This window comes from Eulemur rufifrons, chromosome 6 (genome assembly GCF_041146395.1).
Source record: "Eulemur rufifrons isolate Redbay chromosome 6, OSU_ERuf_1, whole genome shotgun sequence".
Taxonomy (NCBI): domain Eukaryota; kingdom Metazoa; phylum Chordata; class Mammalia; order Primates; family Lemuridae; genus Eulemur; species Eulemur rufifrons.
Window position 1 is genome coordinate 37,990,605 of NC_090988.1, and position 16,740 is coordinate 38,007,344.

The window sequence follows — 16,740 nt, forward strand, 5'->3', positions numbered from 1 at the left end:
GCCGCCGACAGCTTCATGTCATCACTGCTCTCCTGACCATGTCAAAGCACCTGTGCTCCCCACATGGCTGAACCACCCCTCCCTGAGGCTGGGCTCTGCTTTGACTGCCACTGACCTGCATGCCACATCCCTGGCTCCTCAGAGAGTGGAGCCTGTGGAAGAATAATGCCTATGATTGGGGATGCTTAAGGACATGTGACAGAATTCAGGATGTCCATGGACTTGCATTAGCGTATTAGTGCTCTATTGCTCTCTGCCAAATTTCCCCAGAATTTAACAGCATAAAATGACAAAAATGTATTATTCCATGGTTTCTATAGGTCAGGAATCAAGACGTTGCTTAGATGGCTGTGTCTAGCTCAAGGTGTCTCATGAGGTTGCAGTCAAGCTGTCTGGCAGGGCTGTGGTCTCATCCGAAGGCTCGAATGACGGTGGGGAGTGTGGGTCTATTTTCGAGCTCACCTGTGTAGCTGTCGGCAGGCCTTGATCCCTTGCCCTGCGGCCCTTTTACAGGGCTGCCTCACAACACCACAGCTGTGGTGCCCCCAGGGACAAGTGATCCAAAAGAGCAAGAAAGAATGTTGTGGACTGAAGGGTGTTCCCCTAAAATTCATATGTTGAATCCCTAATTTCCAATGAGACTGTGTTGGAGATAAGGCTGCTGGAGGTAATTAAAGTTAAATGAGATCATAGGGGTGAGATCCTAATGAGATGGTATTAGTGGTCTTATAGGAGGAGTAGGAGAAACGATCTTCTTTCTTCCCACCCAGATGTACCTAGGAAAGGCCACGCAGCAAGAAGGCAGCTGTATGCAAACCGGAAAGAGAGTCTTTGACAAAACATGACCAACGCTGGCACCCTGAACTTAGATTTCCAGACTCCAGACTATGAGAAAATACCTTTCTGTTGTTTAAGCCACTCAGTCTACAGTACTTTGCTATTGCAGTTCTAGAAGACTAATACAGAGAGTGTGCCCAAGATGGATGCCACGGTCTTTTTATAACCTAATCTCCAAAGTAATGGGATCACTTTGGCCATATTCTGTTCATTAGAAGTGAGTCAGCATAACAAAGTGACTATAATCAACAATAAGTTGGCGTATACTCTAAAATAACTGAAAGAGTGGAGTTGGAATGTTCCTAACACAAAGAAATGGTAAATGCCTGTGGTGATAGTTCCCCAATTACCCTTATTTGATTAATTCACATTGTATGCCTATATCAAGATATCACATGTACCTTATAAACATATACAACTATTATATACCTATAATAATTAAAAATTAAAAATTTAAAACAAACAGTGAGTCAGTAAATCCAGCTCACTCTGAAGGGAAGGGGTGTGAATTCCAGGAGGTGGGGACCGTTTGGTGTCCTCTTCGAGGCTGCTACCACAGAGGGGAATGACGGACAGCTCTGTGTTCACCAACCTCTAACTGGATTTAGCATGGCATTCCATCATAACTGTAGGCAACAAATCCCTGTGGTGTGAACGGCACCTGTGACGTTGTAACCAATGGGAATCACAGATATTTTCATATCACTTTATTGCTGTGCCTACCTTTGCTTACCGCTAGTTCAATTTGTGGAAGTTATTACACCTACTGTGCTAGATCTTGTTATTTAATATATTAAAGAAGGAATTCATATTGCTACATAAAAACTTGAAAAATGTTTGGACAAATCTACTTTATTTGTAACCCTTTGTATTTTATGAGTTGCAAAACATTATGCCAAAAGGTGATCCCTAGGTGTCACCAAATTCTCAAGATGTTTGTGACACAAAAGCATTAACAATCCCTAAGCAAGTGGTTCTCAGAGTGTGGTTCTGGGAACAGCAGCCTCAGCATCACCTGGGAACTCTGAAATGCCAATCAGCAGTTCTCCTCCCAGACCTGCTGAAGCAGAGGCTCTGTGGGAGGGGTCCAGCAGTCTGTTCCAACAAGGCCTCCAGGTGATTCTGCTGCTCACTAAAGTTTGAGAACCACTGATCTAGAGTCTCTTATTCAGAGTCTGCGTTTCCCACAAGCTCCCAGGTGATGCTGAGACTGTCAGTCCTGGGACCACTTTTTGAGAACCACTGGCCTAGACTACAGCATCACTACTATCTGGGTATCTGGTAACCAACCCTCCCATGGCTCCTTTCATAATGTTTGCAATCCTGCCACTGACTTGTGGCTCATGGCACGTTACTTAACCCCTCAGAGTTTATTGCACATTAAAGAGAACCAAAAAAAATGCTAACTTGCAGTGCTGTTATGAGAAATGGAAATAACGTAATCCAAAGCACTTGGCATAGTGCATGGCATGGAGTAGAAGCTCCAAAAGTAGATATTATTAGCTGTCATATGATTATTATCATTTAAAGTTCTCCTTACGCACCGAGCTTGCCTGCAAGGGTTCAGGACTAGTGGAGAAGAGACGTGCAAACATTTCCGTGCCAGGATAATCATGAGGGTCTCAGGAGCTCAGAGCAGGGGGATCTAACTCCAGTGAGGGAATATGTGGCCTCACCAGTTCCAACTGCTTTCTCATGCACTCTTGGGAGAGCCTCACACTGACCCTTTGATGTTGGCAAAGGGGACATACTACTGTCAGTCTCACAGAAGAGGAAACTGAGGCTGAGAGGGGGCCAAAGAGTTGCCAAAGGTCACAGGGCACTAATCCTCTAGGGCTTTCCCCATGCCCATGTGAGCTCTTGGGGAGACAGGCTCCTTAGGGACACTCAGGGCATGCCTGTGGCCTAGTCTCCAGAGGAGGCCGGGAGTGCTGTCTCAGGAGGGCAGGTGTGGGCCTCACACTGGGCTTTCCTCTGCACCTCCCTTTGAGGGCCTGCCTTTGGGTGTCAGTTCTTTGCTTTCTGCTTCTCTCTTTCCTTTCATTTCTAAGGGCCAGTGGTCCCTCATGCTGCTGAGGCTGACCCTCCATACTCGAGTGACGTCGCCCTCTCTTACCTCTTTGGGACCTGCTGGGGCAGCTGCCCCTTCCTGCTTTCATCATCGTGGCAGAGGCAATGAGCACTCACCAAATCCCCCATGGCCTCCCCTACCTGCAGGGGGGCCAGCCTGTGTGACTCCTTGTGTGCAGTGGGCAGTGGCGGAGTGACATGGTCTCTCCCCAGCTGCAGCAGCTAAGAGCGGTCATGCTGCCTTCATCCCTCTCTCCCCCTGCTACAGTCACCTTGGAAGGTAAAGGTCAAGAAGGTGGTGATGACAGGGTGGAGGGACCAGATTTCCGAGTCACTGCGTGGACTCCCACTGACAGGCACTTCAACTGGGCAGGAATTAAACTCTTGCTGTTTGAAGACACTGAGACTTTTAAAAACTTACCTCACCCTAGACAAGCCTATCCTAGCTCATACAATCCTCATCTCCCTCTCTCGCTCACTCTCTCTCCCCTGCCTCCATCTTTTCCTTCTCTGTCTACATTCAAGCCTCAACCCTTAAGACCCAACTTAAATGCTGATACCACTTGGTGAGTCCTTTCTGATTTGCCCCAGTTGATAATTCATTGTTTTCATTTGAAGGTTCCCACAGGGACCTGGGTAGCATTTTACATGTGCTATCTGGCTAATCTTTACCAAATCCCCACTTTCACAGATGCAATTCCATTACCACATTTCTCCTATTTTTCTTGGAATGCTCTTCTGTGCATGCTTGTTTCCTGCTATGACTGTAAACCCCTGGAAGGTAAGACTTCCCTATTTTGTCATGAGTAGCAAACTTATCTTTATTCCTCACTTATTTAATTTCCAATGTGTCCCCAGCTTTTCATCTTTCTTTCTGCACCAGGTCCTACTTTAGATCTATGCTATTTCTCTTCATGCAGCACCTTCACCTGGTGTCCATGTTTGAAACCTTGACCACCTTGCCTTTGGTCCAGTCAGTTGTCAAAATCTACAGATTTCACATCTGAAATCTCAACCTCACTGTCACCTGCTTCTTCCTTTTAAATCTCAGAGCCACCACTCTCATTTTGGCCCTGGTGGTCCTTCTCAATACCCTCCTAGGAGCTTCCTCAGCCCCTGGTTTGCCTCGTTCCAATTCATTTTAGAGGCTCCTTTCAGATGAGCCTTCCCCAAACCCAGAAATGGTTATTTCTTTTCTCAAAAGTGCTCAGCGGTTCTTTTCCACCTATTGAATTAAGCACACAATCCCTGGCCTTCATGAACAACCTCGGTCGGGCCTGGTCTGCGTTTCCTGTCTCATCCATCTCTCCTACATCCCAGACTACATGATGTTCTCTCCCAACTATTTAGTTGGGCCCACACTTTCCAGCTTTATGATTTTATCCCCTGGTTCCTGTCTTCCTGAGTACATTCCTACCTCTGACTGCTGAAATCCTATTCATTCTGGGAGCTCTGCTTTTCATTAGGAGTATGTGTGTTCCCGATTCCTCTTTTTTTGCTTTTACTGCTGCATATTACCTGAGGCCTGTCACTGCGCGTTCCGCATCTTTGAGAACCTTGCCGTTCCTTCTGAGGTGCCTGTTACCTATTGGCTCACTAAATATTTGTTAAAATGAATGGAAAATAACTGTAATGTGTGTTCCGAGCCTCCAAGTCTCTGAAATCACTGAAAAAAATTTCCAAAGCTTACAGGAAATATTTTACAGGAAAGGAGTGAGTGGGGCTCATTAGAACATTTCCTTTCTTTATGTCTCTGATCCATAGGAGAAAAAACACGTCCTCTCACATCTCAAATATGTGGAAATTGGCCCCTTAATAAATCATGGGCTTATTTTCCAGCACAAATTCACATTTTATTTTCATGTCTTTTTGCCTCAAATGGTCACAGATTTTTAGCGTGGATCCTTATCACTGCATATTCCATTTGCTAGTTTAAAAACTCTCAAAATTGGGAACTTGGGAACAAATTGTACCTCTGAGAGGTAGACTAAATAGTAGGATATTAACCCCCAAAAAGCAATGCAACAAAGTTTTCCTCCTCTTTCCTGAAAAGATTATGTTTTTATAAATGTTGGGTCATGAAGTCATGTCACTAGTTTATGGGATTGAGGGCATTTCCATTTGACAGGAAAACTAAAAACTTAATGCTACAATCTCGACAGTTGCCATAATATTTCTTAGAATTCATAAGGGTGTTAAAATTATTTTGTCCTCCTCTGTTTTTATTTTATTCCTGACCTAGGCAGTTAATCTAACATTAATGTTGGTTCATTATGAATCATTTATGGGAAAAAGTTGTTTGGCTAAAAGCAATGAATATATTTTAAAATTAGAAAACCAGGACATGAAGGTTTACTAAGTCATAGTAAAGGCTGTGAATTCATTACACTACAGCATCAGGTTTCAGATTAATATATGTTTGTCTTTTCTCTGCAATTTGTAGTGACCTAGTAGATAATGTAGTCAAATGTTGGTTGTCTTAGTCCATTCGGGCTGCTATAGTAAAATATCTTAGACTGGGTAATTTATAAACAAAAGAAATTTATAGCTCACAGTTTTGAAGGAGGCTAGAGAGTGCAAGATCAAGGCACTAGCAGATCTGATGTCTGCTGGGGGCACGTTCCTCGTGGATACTGCCTTCTGTGTGCCTTCACATGGCAGAGGGCCAAACGGGCTCCCTGGAGCCTCTTTTCTAAGGGCACTAATCCCATTCACGTGGGCTCTACCCTCATGACCTAATTGCCTGCAAAGCCCGTACCTCTTAATATAGACACTATTAGAGATTAGATTCTAATACATAAATTTTAGAGGGACACAAACATTCGGATCATCGCACTGATGAAAAAATTTACAACTTCAGATAACAGAATTTGCTTAACGGAAGAAGGTGCACGAACCAAACATCTTTGCCATTTACACAAATGGAGCCAATGTTCTCTACGCGGATGAAAAAACTAATTAGACAACTCAGATAAATCTCAAGGGAATTATGTTGAGTGAAAAAAGGCCAATCCCAAAAGGCTAAAAACTGCATGATTTCATTTAAATAGCATTTTTAAAATAGGAAAATTGTAGATATAGAGATTAGTGATTGCCATGGGTTAGGAGTGGGGTAGGAGGTACGGGGGGAGGTGAGGGTGGCTCTAAAGGGGCAGCAGGAGGGAGCCTTGTGATGCAGGAATGTGGTGGTGGTTACGTGAAGCTGGGTAACATTGCATGGAAACACACGTGCACACACGCGCACGCTGAAGTCTGCATGAGCTCTGTGGATGGCACCTGTGTCAGTCTCCTGGTTTTGATGGTGCACTATAGTTAGGCAAGATGTCACCACTGCGGGAACGGCTGGGTGAAAGGAGCACTTGACCACCCTGTATGTGACTTTGCAACTTTCTGTGAACCTACAATTATTTCAAAATAAAAAGCTAAAAAACAATCAGACATCCCCTTGTCATATTGGAGAGAGGGCTGCAAACAAGTAAGGAGCAACTCCAGTAAGTGAAGCGGCTGGCAAGGGGGAGGGTGAGAACTGGGGCCAGTGTCAAAGAGGCAGCTGCTGTGTAGCTCCTGCCACAGAGGGACCTGTGCACCTGGAATTGCTGACTCTGCAGAGTGCTGTTGTTTCCATAAAGTGCCAGAAATCTAAATTTCTAATAAAAATGTGACTCGTAAATATGACAACTAATTCACACTTTTCTGAACACTGTGTAGGCACACTAAAGTTACTGGAAGGCTAGGTTCCGCCGAATAGCCATTCATCTGCAAACTCAGCTTTCGGATGGAAGTTTCGTTTGGCCCCAGGATGAATTCCCCACCCAACAACTTAGTGATCTCAGTGCACAGCTCACACTTGTTTGTGATCTCTTACGAAAGATGGAGAAATGGTCACTCTTGAGACAGTAAGTGTTCTGATCAGTCTGCTAATTGCAATTTCATAAGCCACCAATCATTGGCAGCCGGGGGGTTTGATCTCGGCTTAGACTTAGGCTGCTGCTCCTGGAATCCCCTGTGAGCTCTGACCAAGACCTTCACCTCTTCTTCCCATGGTGTGCGGGCACAGCTTGGGGTTTTACAAATGTTGATTTGTTCTTCTCCAGTTCCCTTAATTCTTTTCTTTTCTTTTGTTGTTTTAAAGCTAAATGAGACCTTCTACAAAAACTGCAAAAATGAACCAGAATCTGGAGTTTTATGCTAGAGTTGTCCTGAGGCTGATACCATGGTCTGGTGAATATACTTTATACATAGGTGTCAGCAGTACCCATAGCCTCGGTCTCCATTTGAGGCTCTAAACATAAGCCTTTTACTCACTGCAAACAAACAGGTCGAGGTGCTGGTAAGGTCCTCATTCTGGTTTTGGTTCTTTAAAATCTGCATCATCTCTGCCCTGTTAAATGCCCAGAGCCTAGGCTTTCCTTCCTCTCCAACTCCTAGCCTGGCCATCTGACTCAAAAGAAGTGAAAGGACATAGCTAACTGCACGTTCTTCACTACAACTTGCAGAATAGCCCGCCCCACCCCCGCACTGTCTGAAACACCATGTGCACTCATCAGACTTCTATGTCCAATCTCCAGTAGCGTGAGCACACCCATTTCCTTCATGCAGGGAGTGAGTAGAAAAATTCCAACCTTTTAGCCTTTAAAATTTCATCTGTGGCCTAATTATACATTCTCAAAATCAAATTTAAAATGATTAAAAGATTCATTTGCATTAATTATGTCCTCTTTTCCCCCAAAAGTCACCTGCTAATAAGAGTCCAGAGAATGTTTTCTAATCCTCCTTCACAATAGAGTAGTTGTAGGTATTACATAATTATATATCAATAAAGGAATCTTTTCCTGTTTGCCATTTTTCACAAAGCTCTGTAATACACAGACTTTAAAAGCGTTGGTTCTCAGCCTCGAAAATTATGCTAATGAGCTTAAAAGCAATAATTCAAAGTGTAGCCACTAATTTCTCTAAGGGGAAATATGCAGAGACCCCGGGTTCTATGTTTGTTTTCAACTAATTATCATGTATTTACTTTTCCATTAGTCCAATAATTTTTCTTTCAATTCAGAATTAAGCAATAAGACACTGAATTATATAAAGGCCTGTTTAGCATAGCAGACACACCCCATCATTCCCTAGTCCTCTGATTTACAGCCCTTAAAATGCACAACCAAGAGGCTGTCTATATGCCCTTTCGTATTTCTATTCCATCATGTAGTCACCTCAATAACTTATGCATTCTCAGAAGGTCTACCTAGCAATTAACTCCAGTCTGTTCTAACTCACCATCTCATTATGTAAAGTGGATTTGAACACAAACTTTATTAGCAACTTTCAATTCTAATTCCTTCTCTCCCCCACCCCTACTCTGCCTCCTAGTAATGTCAGTTTACATGTGATGAAAATACTCTGGAAAATGGCAGTTTAAAAAATTCACATTGGACTGGCAGCACATTAGGTAATTGGTCTTTGCACTATGGGCCACTACAATAAATCGAGATTATCATATTTCAGCTGAAGCATGTGATGTAATTCTTCAAAGAACTGGGAATGAATTCTCCCTGCCTCACAACACAGCCTTTGAACTATGTTTAGGAGGAACAGGCAAGTAAGGAAGCTATCATTTATATTAAAAAAGGTCAAAACAACAACAAAAAAAAAAGAAACCACAAAACTTAAACAAACCAACCCAAAACCCTTGGCTAAAAGGTAAAGGAATTCGTAGTATCTCTTCTTCAAACGCTAGCAAGAGGAGGGAGGACCACTTACAGAGTTTTCTCATGCATGTGAAGCGCATCAGCTGAAGAGCTGAAACGTAGTTTAATGTAATCTCATGGTAAGGAACCAACAGGGCTGATGAAGGTTCTCGTAAAACTAAAGGAAAGGCACCACCTGAAGACAACGCGTCCAGTGTGTGAACAGGCAGAGGCCGGCTCAGTGCAATTGACTTACCAACGTCGGGGTCCACGGCTTGAACTCTGGTCAACAGAGCCTTGGTGGCTGTGTTCTCGTAGACACAGGCATTGTAGTGGTCAGAAGAAAACACAGGGGGGTTATCGTTCACATCCTCCAGGACCAGGCGGACGTCAGACTGGCAGAACCTGCCGCCCCCGTCCGTGGCTCTGGCGATCAGGTTGTACACAGGGACCCTCTCCCGGTCCAACAGAGCCAAGGTTTTTAACTCGCCTGAGAAAGGAAATGGCAGCATGATTGGCCTGGCTTGTCAAAAACTGTCTTTCTTTGAGGAGCAGAGGTCAATTATATAAAGAATTCCCAATACAGGAAGGACCAATGGCATTAGGCCCAAGTACCCCAATACATTGAAAGATATAGAAAATTTAATCATTTTTAGGCATCAGGAAAAATGGATCAGATTTTGGATGCAGCAACAAACCAGCTTCATGACCTTCAAATTCATTAGTCCCTTTGGGAAATCTCTGGTATCAGGGGTTCTTTCTTTTGGCTAAATGGAGAAGCCCCTTAGCTCTTTAAACCTCTCAAGATCTACTCTGGAGATCAGTCTCTGGATTTCTGCTGTATCTCCAGAAAAAGCACAGAGAATGGACCAGCATCTCTAGTTCTCTGGTGGTCAGTACTGTCAACGACCCAGAGACTCAGAAGGCCACTCTCTTTGCTTCCACATATTTAACTTTTTATTCCACCTTTTAGGGGAAAACAGGCAATCAAAACAGAGGCTGGCTTGACCCTTGAGCAGGGTCTGAAGGACCACTACTGTGCCAGGGCTGAGCCTTTACTTGCCGGGTTGCGGGAGGGTGTCTGGGTACTGGGGCCGGGGTCGGGTGGGAGACAACTTGAGGGGCTTGGAGAAGCAGTGACTTGGCAACCAGCATCAAGGTATGTTGTGTCTGCTTTTTAACCACTGGAACTGCTGTGCCGGACACCAGCTCCCATGGAGACTTTTGTTGTTTAAGTTTCAATAGATAATGATAACAAGTCCAGTGACAAACCTGAATAAATGCTGTTTGGTAAAAAGTATGACTCATGAAATGTTATAAGTCTTCAATAAAATTAGTAGACATTACTCAGATCAAGATACCTATATTTATCAAGCAGTTCCTCCTATGGCATCCCTGTTGCAGCCAGTTCTCAGATACAGGTTGGGTCATTTCCCTCTCCCATTCAAAAAGCAGCCGGTGGCTTTCCAGTGTGACATTCAAGGCCCTCCATGAGCTGGCCTGAAGTTGTTTTCCTGCCACGTTTGTACATTTCCTGCATGTGCTGTGCTCTTGGCTCATGCTGTCCCTGTAACCTACAGTGTCCTGCTTTAGCTACTAGACTCCTGGCTCAGTTCAAATGCTAGCTCTTCCTTAAAACAGCTGCCTTTTTTCTCTCTTCAGAATATTAGCTACTTCTACCTCTGTGCCCAGATATAGCTCCCCTTATATTTCTCCTGGGCACTCATTTCATTTGTCTTTCATTATTATTATTATTGGTTTACTTGTCTGTCTTCCCTACTGGATTATAATATCCCTTAGACATGTTTCATTTTGTTCATTTTGGAGTTTACTACAAATATCCCATAAAGTGTTTTTATGTCTACCAGCTACTCAATAAATGTTACCTATGGAGTAAATCATCGCTAGCCCCAGACAGCTAAATAGTGTATTCGCATGTAGCTAAGTCAAGGCTTCCCAGTAGGGTACAACTGACATGGGAGTGGGCAGGGAGGAGCCACTATCTTTTTAGAGACTCAGTAGTTAGTTACTGTTCGTGAGGACCAACACAGCTGGAAATACGCAAGCTAGTCAATCGTTACACTTCATTGACAAATCGCCATTGGATGGATCATCCAATTCACAACACTAAAATAATTGCCTCCATAGAAAATGACTTTTCCATTATCTTTGGCCTTCAATGCAGCCATCTGCCTTTAGCTTATATAACCTTGCACCTTATAAAGTTGACCTGAATATGCAAGCAAATCTGAGGGTTCATAGCTTGAATGTTCAATAAAAACCAGACAACTATGTTAGTAAGAATCAGAAAGGGATCCAAAAGGGAGTTCAAAATGAAAAAACTCTCATTCCTATGCATTGCTGTCTGGTTTGCATGGCAATCTGCATTTGTGATGTAACTTGATTTATACCTGTTATAAGCATATGCCTTAACTCACAGATATGAGAAACAGAGGAAGCAAATAGAGATGTCTGCTTACTGATGCTAATAAATGTAGGTAAAGTCCAGGCAAGTTTTATAAACCAAATAAAGTCTGTGTGGTCCAGAGCACACATATTTGGACACCATATGCTCCTACTATTTCTTAAATAGAGTCCATGACACTGAGCATCACATTGTTGGGGGTGCAGAGAACAATACCTCAAAGTACGGTGCTTTGGCATGCCAAACACTTTGAATTAAAATAATCTGGAAGGCCTTAGAAGATGCCTCAGAATCAAAAACTTTCTAACCTTCCCTTGTTTTTTTCTCCCCCATCCCAAGTGCAGGGAGGAACTCCTTGGAATTTCCTTATCTGATGAGGAAATTTCTTTCCAAAAGAACTACAATTGTCTTATGACCCTCCTCCCTAGGAATGTCATCAAATAACCAGGAGAGATTGATCACTGGAGAAGAGAAAGATGACCAAAAGGTATCACCACCAAACAGACTTTTCATCTATTCTTCTGAAGACAGCTCCAAGAGATGACCTGGGAGACTTTATCTGCATAATTAGACAGCCTTTGTTCACAGTGCAATTCAATTCCTCACCTGCCCACAATTTGCTGGTCCCACTGAGTTTTCTAAGAGAATCACTTACAAGATAATGTCTGCCTCTCCAGTCCATTCATTTCCCCTAAAAATAATTTGCTACCCCTCTACAATTACCTATATTCCCCCACTTTCCTCTTTCCTATGAAGAGAATATTTAAGCTTCAACCATCTGGCCCTTCTTTGAGTTTCATATTTTTGGGACTCCAGTGCCCATGTGCATGTAAATAAATTTGTATTCCTTTATTAATCTGCCTATTGTCAGTTCATCTCCGTGAACTCTTAGAGAGGACAGTAGGGAAAGCTTTCCCTCTGCCTCACGATATAAAATATACTAACTATCCACTAGTGATGAGACCATATGAGAGTTTAACTTCTCTCATGGATTAACAATGGCATTTACCCAAAGAATAAATTTCGCCTTACCACTTTCTGGATCTAGAAAAAATTCATTGTTTCCAGATCCATAGAGTGAGTATCGTATATCTCCATTGGATCCAATATCGGCATCCTTGGCACTGACCTTCAGGATGATTTTATTTGATGCAATGTCTTCGGGAAATAATGCTGTATATGCAACCTGGGCAAAGGTGAATAAAGGTAACTAAGTCATTCGTATTTGTGGGGCAATTGCCATATTTAGCATTGTATATGACTTTATGACTTCTTTAAAAATTCATTTCTATAATTTAGCTTCTACTTTTTCCCTTTACCAGAGAACCATAGTATATTATAAAACATTGCATATCTGCTGCCCTACCACTCTCATGCCTATTCATTCAAAAAATATTTATTGAGTACCTACTATGTGTTAAGTACCATTCTAGGGGCCAGATATACAGCAGTGAATAAAACAGATAAAATCCCACCCCTCTGGAACCATGACACACATCACACATGGACTATGATACACCATCCTGTTGAGCCCCAATGAGTCCTATGGACTCTTTTCAACTTTTTAAAGAGCCACAACTGGCATTTGGCATTAGTGTGAGAGATTAAATCTATTTGTAATATTTTTCTAAGCTATAGGGCACCAATATTATTTCTTGGTCTACGTGGTATGGAAAAAATAAATTGTGACTTGATTTCAGTAATAACAAAAATAAAATCTAGGACTGGCACCTTGAGTTGGCATCACGTTTTATATAGTAGTAGAAAGGCTACTTCACAGCCAGCCTGGAGATCTGCGTTCATTACCAACACTGCCACTAACCAGTTGTGTAAACTTTTTCAAACCAGTATCTTATCCTATAGAGCAGTCCATTTCTCTTTTATGATTTCAGTGATTTAGACAGCATAAGTCATAAGGTTTTTTATGAATTACTTAAAAATTATTTCATTTTAAGACATTGTTTTTTTTTGGGGGGGGGAGTAAAATTAGGTAACCCATCTTGCTACCTATCCTCTTTTCATGTTTAGAACATTTCATCCCAGGTTCCACCTCCTGCCCTCTTATAGCCAAGTAGAGATAAGAGTAGAGGTTTGCCTGGCCTTAAGGCCTTAAGAAGAAAAGCAAAATGGCTTTTGATTTCATTTTAGAGAAACAGTAAAAAGCAGAGCTGTATCTCCAAATCTTACCTGATCACACACTGGGCTATTGTCATTCACGTCACTGACTGTCACTTCCACCATGGCCTGTGTGACAAAGAGCCCATCGGTGGCAGTGATATTGAGGAAGTAAATGTCTTGCTCTTCTCTATCTAGAGGTCTCTTCACATAGACCTTCCACTCACTTTGCACCAGGCCCAGGGCAAACCGTCCTCGGGGGTTTCCTCCTGCAGTAAAAAAAAGAAAGAAAAAAAAAGAAAAGAAAAAAAAAGAGAGAATTTGAAGATGTGCAATGAAATGCCTTAATCGACACCTACCCTGAGAGGCCCATGGGGGGTCATCCAGGTGCCCCTCAAACTGTATCATTTACGATAGTAAAAAAGAATATTGATATTCCCTTTGGCTCTCTTGCAACAAAGCATGATATTTATACGCTTGGCTTGTGTGGAAACTAAAACAGTAACTTTCCAAGAGAATAAAATCCATTTAGAGAAGCTGGAGATGATCTCTTGTTTAGTTCCCCTTAAGGACAATCAAATTCAAACTGTGAACAATCAATCCTCTTCTCAGGATGACACAATTGTCTTTCCACTTAGTCTCAAGAGAGGATGTAATACACTGTAGCTCTTGTTACCAAGACAATTTCATTAGCTGTTGATTATGCAATCAAGGAAAGGCAGTTAGTTCTATTAAGGAATCTTTTAATGAAGGCTTTATCATACAGCTGTGCTCTTCTCATAAGGATTGGGATTTGGGGGAGAAAAGTTTACATGACAGAGGAAGGCCCATTAGTATTAAATAGCCCTGAGGAGGGGTCACTTAAGGAGTGGCTCAAAAATAAGCACTGCAATTAGATCAAATTTATCAGAGTGAAACTGGTGAAAGTGGAAGAAAAGGAGAAGAGATACAGTGGAACAGCTTTTCATGAGGCTGAAGCACTGACAGTGGTCTCAGCAATATTACTTTTGCATATCATTAAACGATAGGGAGGTAAAAGTAGCTTAGAGAACAAGATAGGAACAGGAGGGAAGATGAAAATTACCTTGACCTTCTAATCCCTAAGAGGGAAATAATGTCATTTCAAACACTGAGAAAGACTGTGCAAGACAACTGGCAAGAAGTTAGGAGTCAGATTGGATGATCACCGTCTCATTTATTTGGGCATTCAACAAACATTCATCACCTACTCTGGGCCAGACACTGCTCTGGGCAGCAGGGCTACAGCAGTGGACAAAGTCGGCAAAAAACCCCGCTCTCATAGTGGAGCTCATATTCTAGAGGGAAAGACTGACAATAAACAAACACATAGGAAAAGCATACTGCATGCTGTTACTTCATTGAAAAAGTGGAGCCATCTCACATACTTATAATGAATCTTTAACACATTCATTGCCATGTGAGTTGTATTTAACTCATGCTAGTTTTGAGCCCGGGGCCTCATAAAGCATATGTTACTCACATGCCTGTTCACTTTGGGAGCTGCGTGAACTATTTTTCAAATTGCATATAATTCATGCATACAAAACAATAAAAAATAACACAATTTTCATTAAATTAGAAAGGATCGTTTTTGTTTTTGAAGTTTTTATTCTATTTTTGTAATAAAATACTGTGGCCCCAAGGAAAAAAAATTTTTTTTTCCTAGTGTGGCAGTCAATGTGTTAAAAGCAGGAGGCAAACATCAGGGTCCTACTGGAGAGACTGAGTGGGGAGGAGTGGGATTCTGAGTGCCAGGCTGCACTCTTGAATATGGGGGGGGTGGGGTAGGGGGACGTCTGAGGGCCTCAGCACTGTGGGACAAGCACGGCATCAATGGCACCAAATTGGGCAGACAGTGCAGAAAAGGTGGGGGCTGCACATTCCTTTGGGGCAGTGGTTCTCAACTGGGACAGCTGTGCCCTTCCCCCCTCTGGGGCTATTTGTCAATGTCTAGAGACACTTGTGCTTGTCACATTGGTGTGCGGATGGTGATGGTGGTGGCAGTATGCGCTACTAGCGTCTAGTGGGTAGAAGCCAGGGACACTGCCACACATCCTACAATGCACAGGACAACCGCCCACAGTGAAGAATTATCCGGCCCCAAACGTCAAGAGCAGTGTGGCCGGGAAACTCTGCTCTGGGAGGTTCTGGGTCCTCCCTGGGATATCACTTTCCTCCACCACTGGCCTGGGCTCAATTATGCATTAGTTGAAAATTATTTCAGCGCACACAAATTTAACCTCTCTATTAAATGCTTTCAGTGCAGGCCCACACTGTTCTTTTGTTACATAAAATGATTAATGGTCCTTTGTTAATCTGAGGCAGCATAGCCAAGTTGTGTTACATCCAGAGCAAAAGTTAAATCTAATTAAAATCAGTTGGTGGTTGGCACTGCTAATAGTAACAGTAGCTTTAAGCTACTTTATACTCATTACTTTGGTAAAGTCAATGGGATGGTCCTTTTAAATCATCCATTGAGAATTCAGAGACTATCAATAAATAATTAAGGTTGAGTATTTAACAATTCTTCCAAATAGAAAAGGATCCCTCAGAATGTCTAAGAAGCTTTTTTTCCCCTGAAATTAAATGCAAATGAATCACAGTGATGCTTCACTTGCCTCTTTCTGTCCTCACTACTTTCATGTTTTAACTTCAGAAATATATATTTTAATGAAAAAAGACCAAAGGTATCAGGTAAAGCATAAAATGCATAAAGTGTTTCAAGTGGAAAATGCCACCAAGAGAACAGTTCCATAAAGAAAAAGGAGAAGAATAATGCTGCAAATTGTGGCAACCCTAAGCATTGACGCATTTGCTCCACTGTGGATCTTATTCTGTAGTGATTAATTAACTTTTCCACTAACATGCTTAAGCAGATTCTGTGTCCTAAGGGCATTCTAATTAATTCATTTTCACTCTGAATAATGTAGTTTTTCTAAGGCGAAGCCACCTGACTACAACTATTGATGGATTCTTTAAAATCTTTTGGCACTTTGTTTATGTTCTGCCTTTGAATGTGACAACATCAAAATATTAGCTTTAACCCCCCAAATAATTTTTAGGGAGGTTGCCCCCATACAACCAACCCTCTTCTTTTTCAGTTTAAGGCCAGCCATCCTTAGAAAGCTACTCCTGATCAGTGACAAACCTTTTTCTCTGACATAAAATCCTTAGCCCCTCAGAGCAATGGGATATTTTCTGTGCACTCTTGGTGACTGCCTTTGTCTCTCTTGGATTTCCCATCGAAAATTTCCCACTGATACTATTTTGAAAGACAGAAAAAAGAGCCAAGAAAATCCAGTTGTCAGAAGAAATAACCCTTGACGTGGAGTTATAATTTAGGATTTCTTGGTGAAAGATCAAAAGGGTCCTCTAATTTGTATATATGTGTGCATATGTGTTTTTATGACCAGGAGAAACTTATATGTGAAGCTTACTGGGATCAAGATATTTGTTTGTTCATTCGTTCTTTCTTTCTTTTTTTTTTTTTTGTGAGACGTAGTCTTGCTCTATCACTCTGGCTAGAGTGCACTGGTGCCGTCATGGCTCACAACAACCTCAAACTCCTGGGCTCAAATGATCCTCCTGCCT

At 42.2% G+C, this 16,740-nt stretch overlaps 1 protein-coding gene across 2 annotated transcripts in view; it reads right to left on the minus strand.

Annotated features, from left to right (window-relative positions):
* FAT3 (FAT atypical cadherin 3) overlaps positions 1-16,740 on the minus strand; it is a 488,418-nt gene that overhangs the window by 68,198 nt on the left and 403,480 nt on the right. For both annotated transcript variants that reach the window (XM_069469075.1, XM_069469074.1), the window contains exons 10-12: positions 13,201-13,397; positions 12,046-12,199; positions 8,845-9,078 (exon numbers count right to left, since the gene is read on the minus strand). In XM_069469075.1, coding sequence (XP_069325176.1) covers positions 8,845-9,078; positions 12,046-12,199; positions 13,201-13,397 — 585 coding nt within the window. The remainder of the gene's footprint in view (positions 1-8,844; positions 9,079-12,045; positions 12,200-13,200; positions 13,398-16,740) is intronic.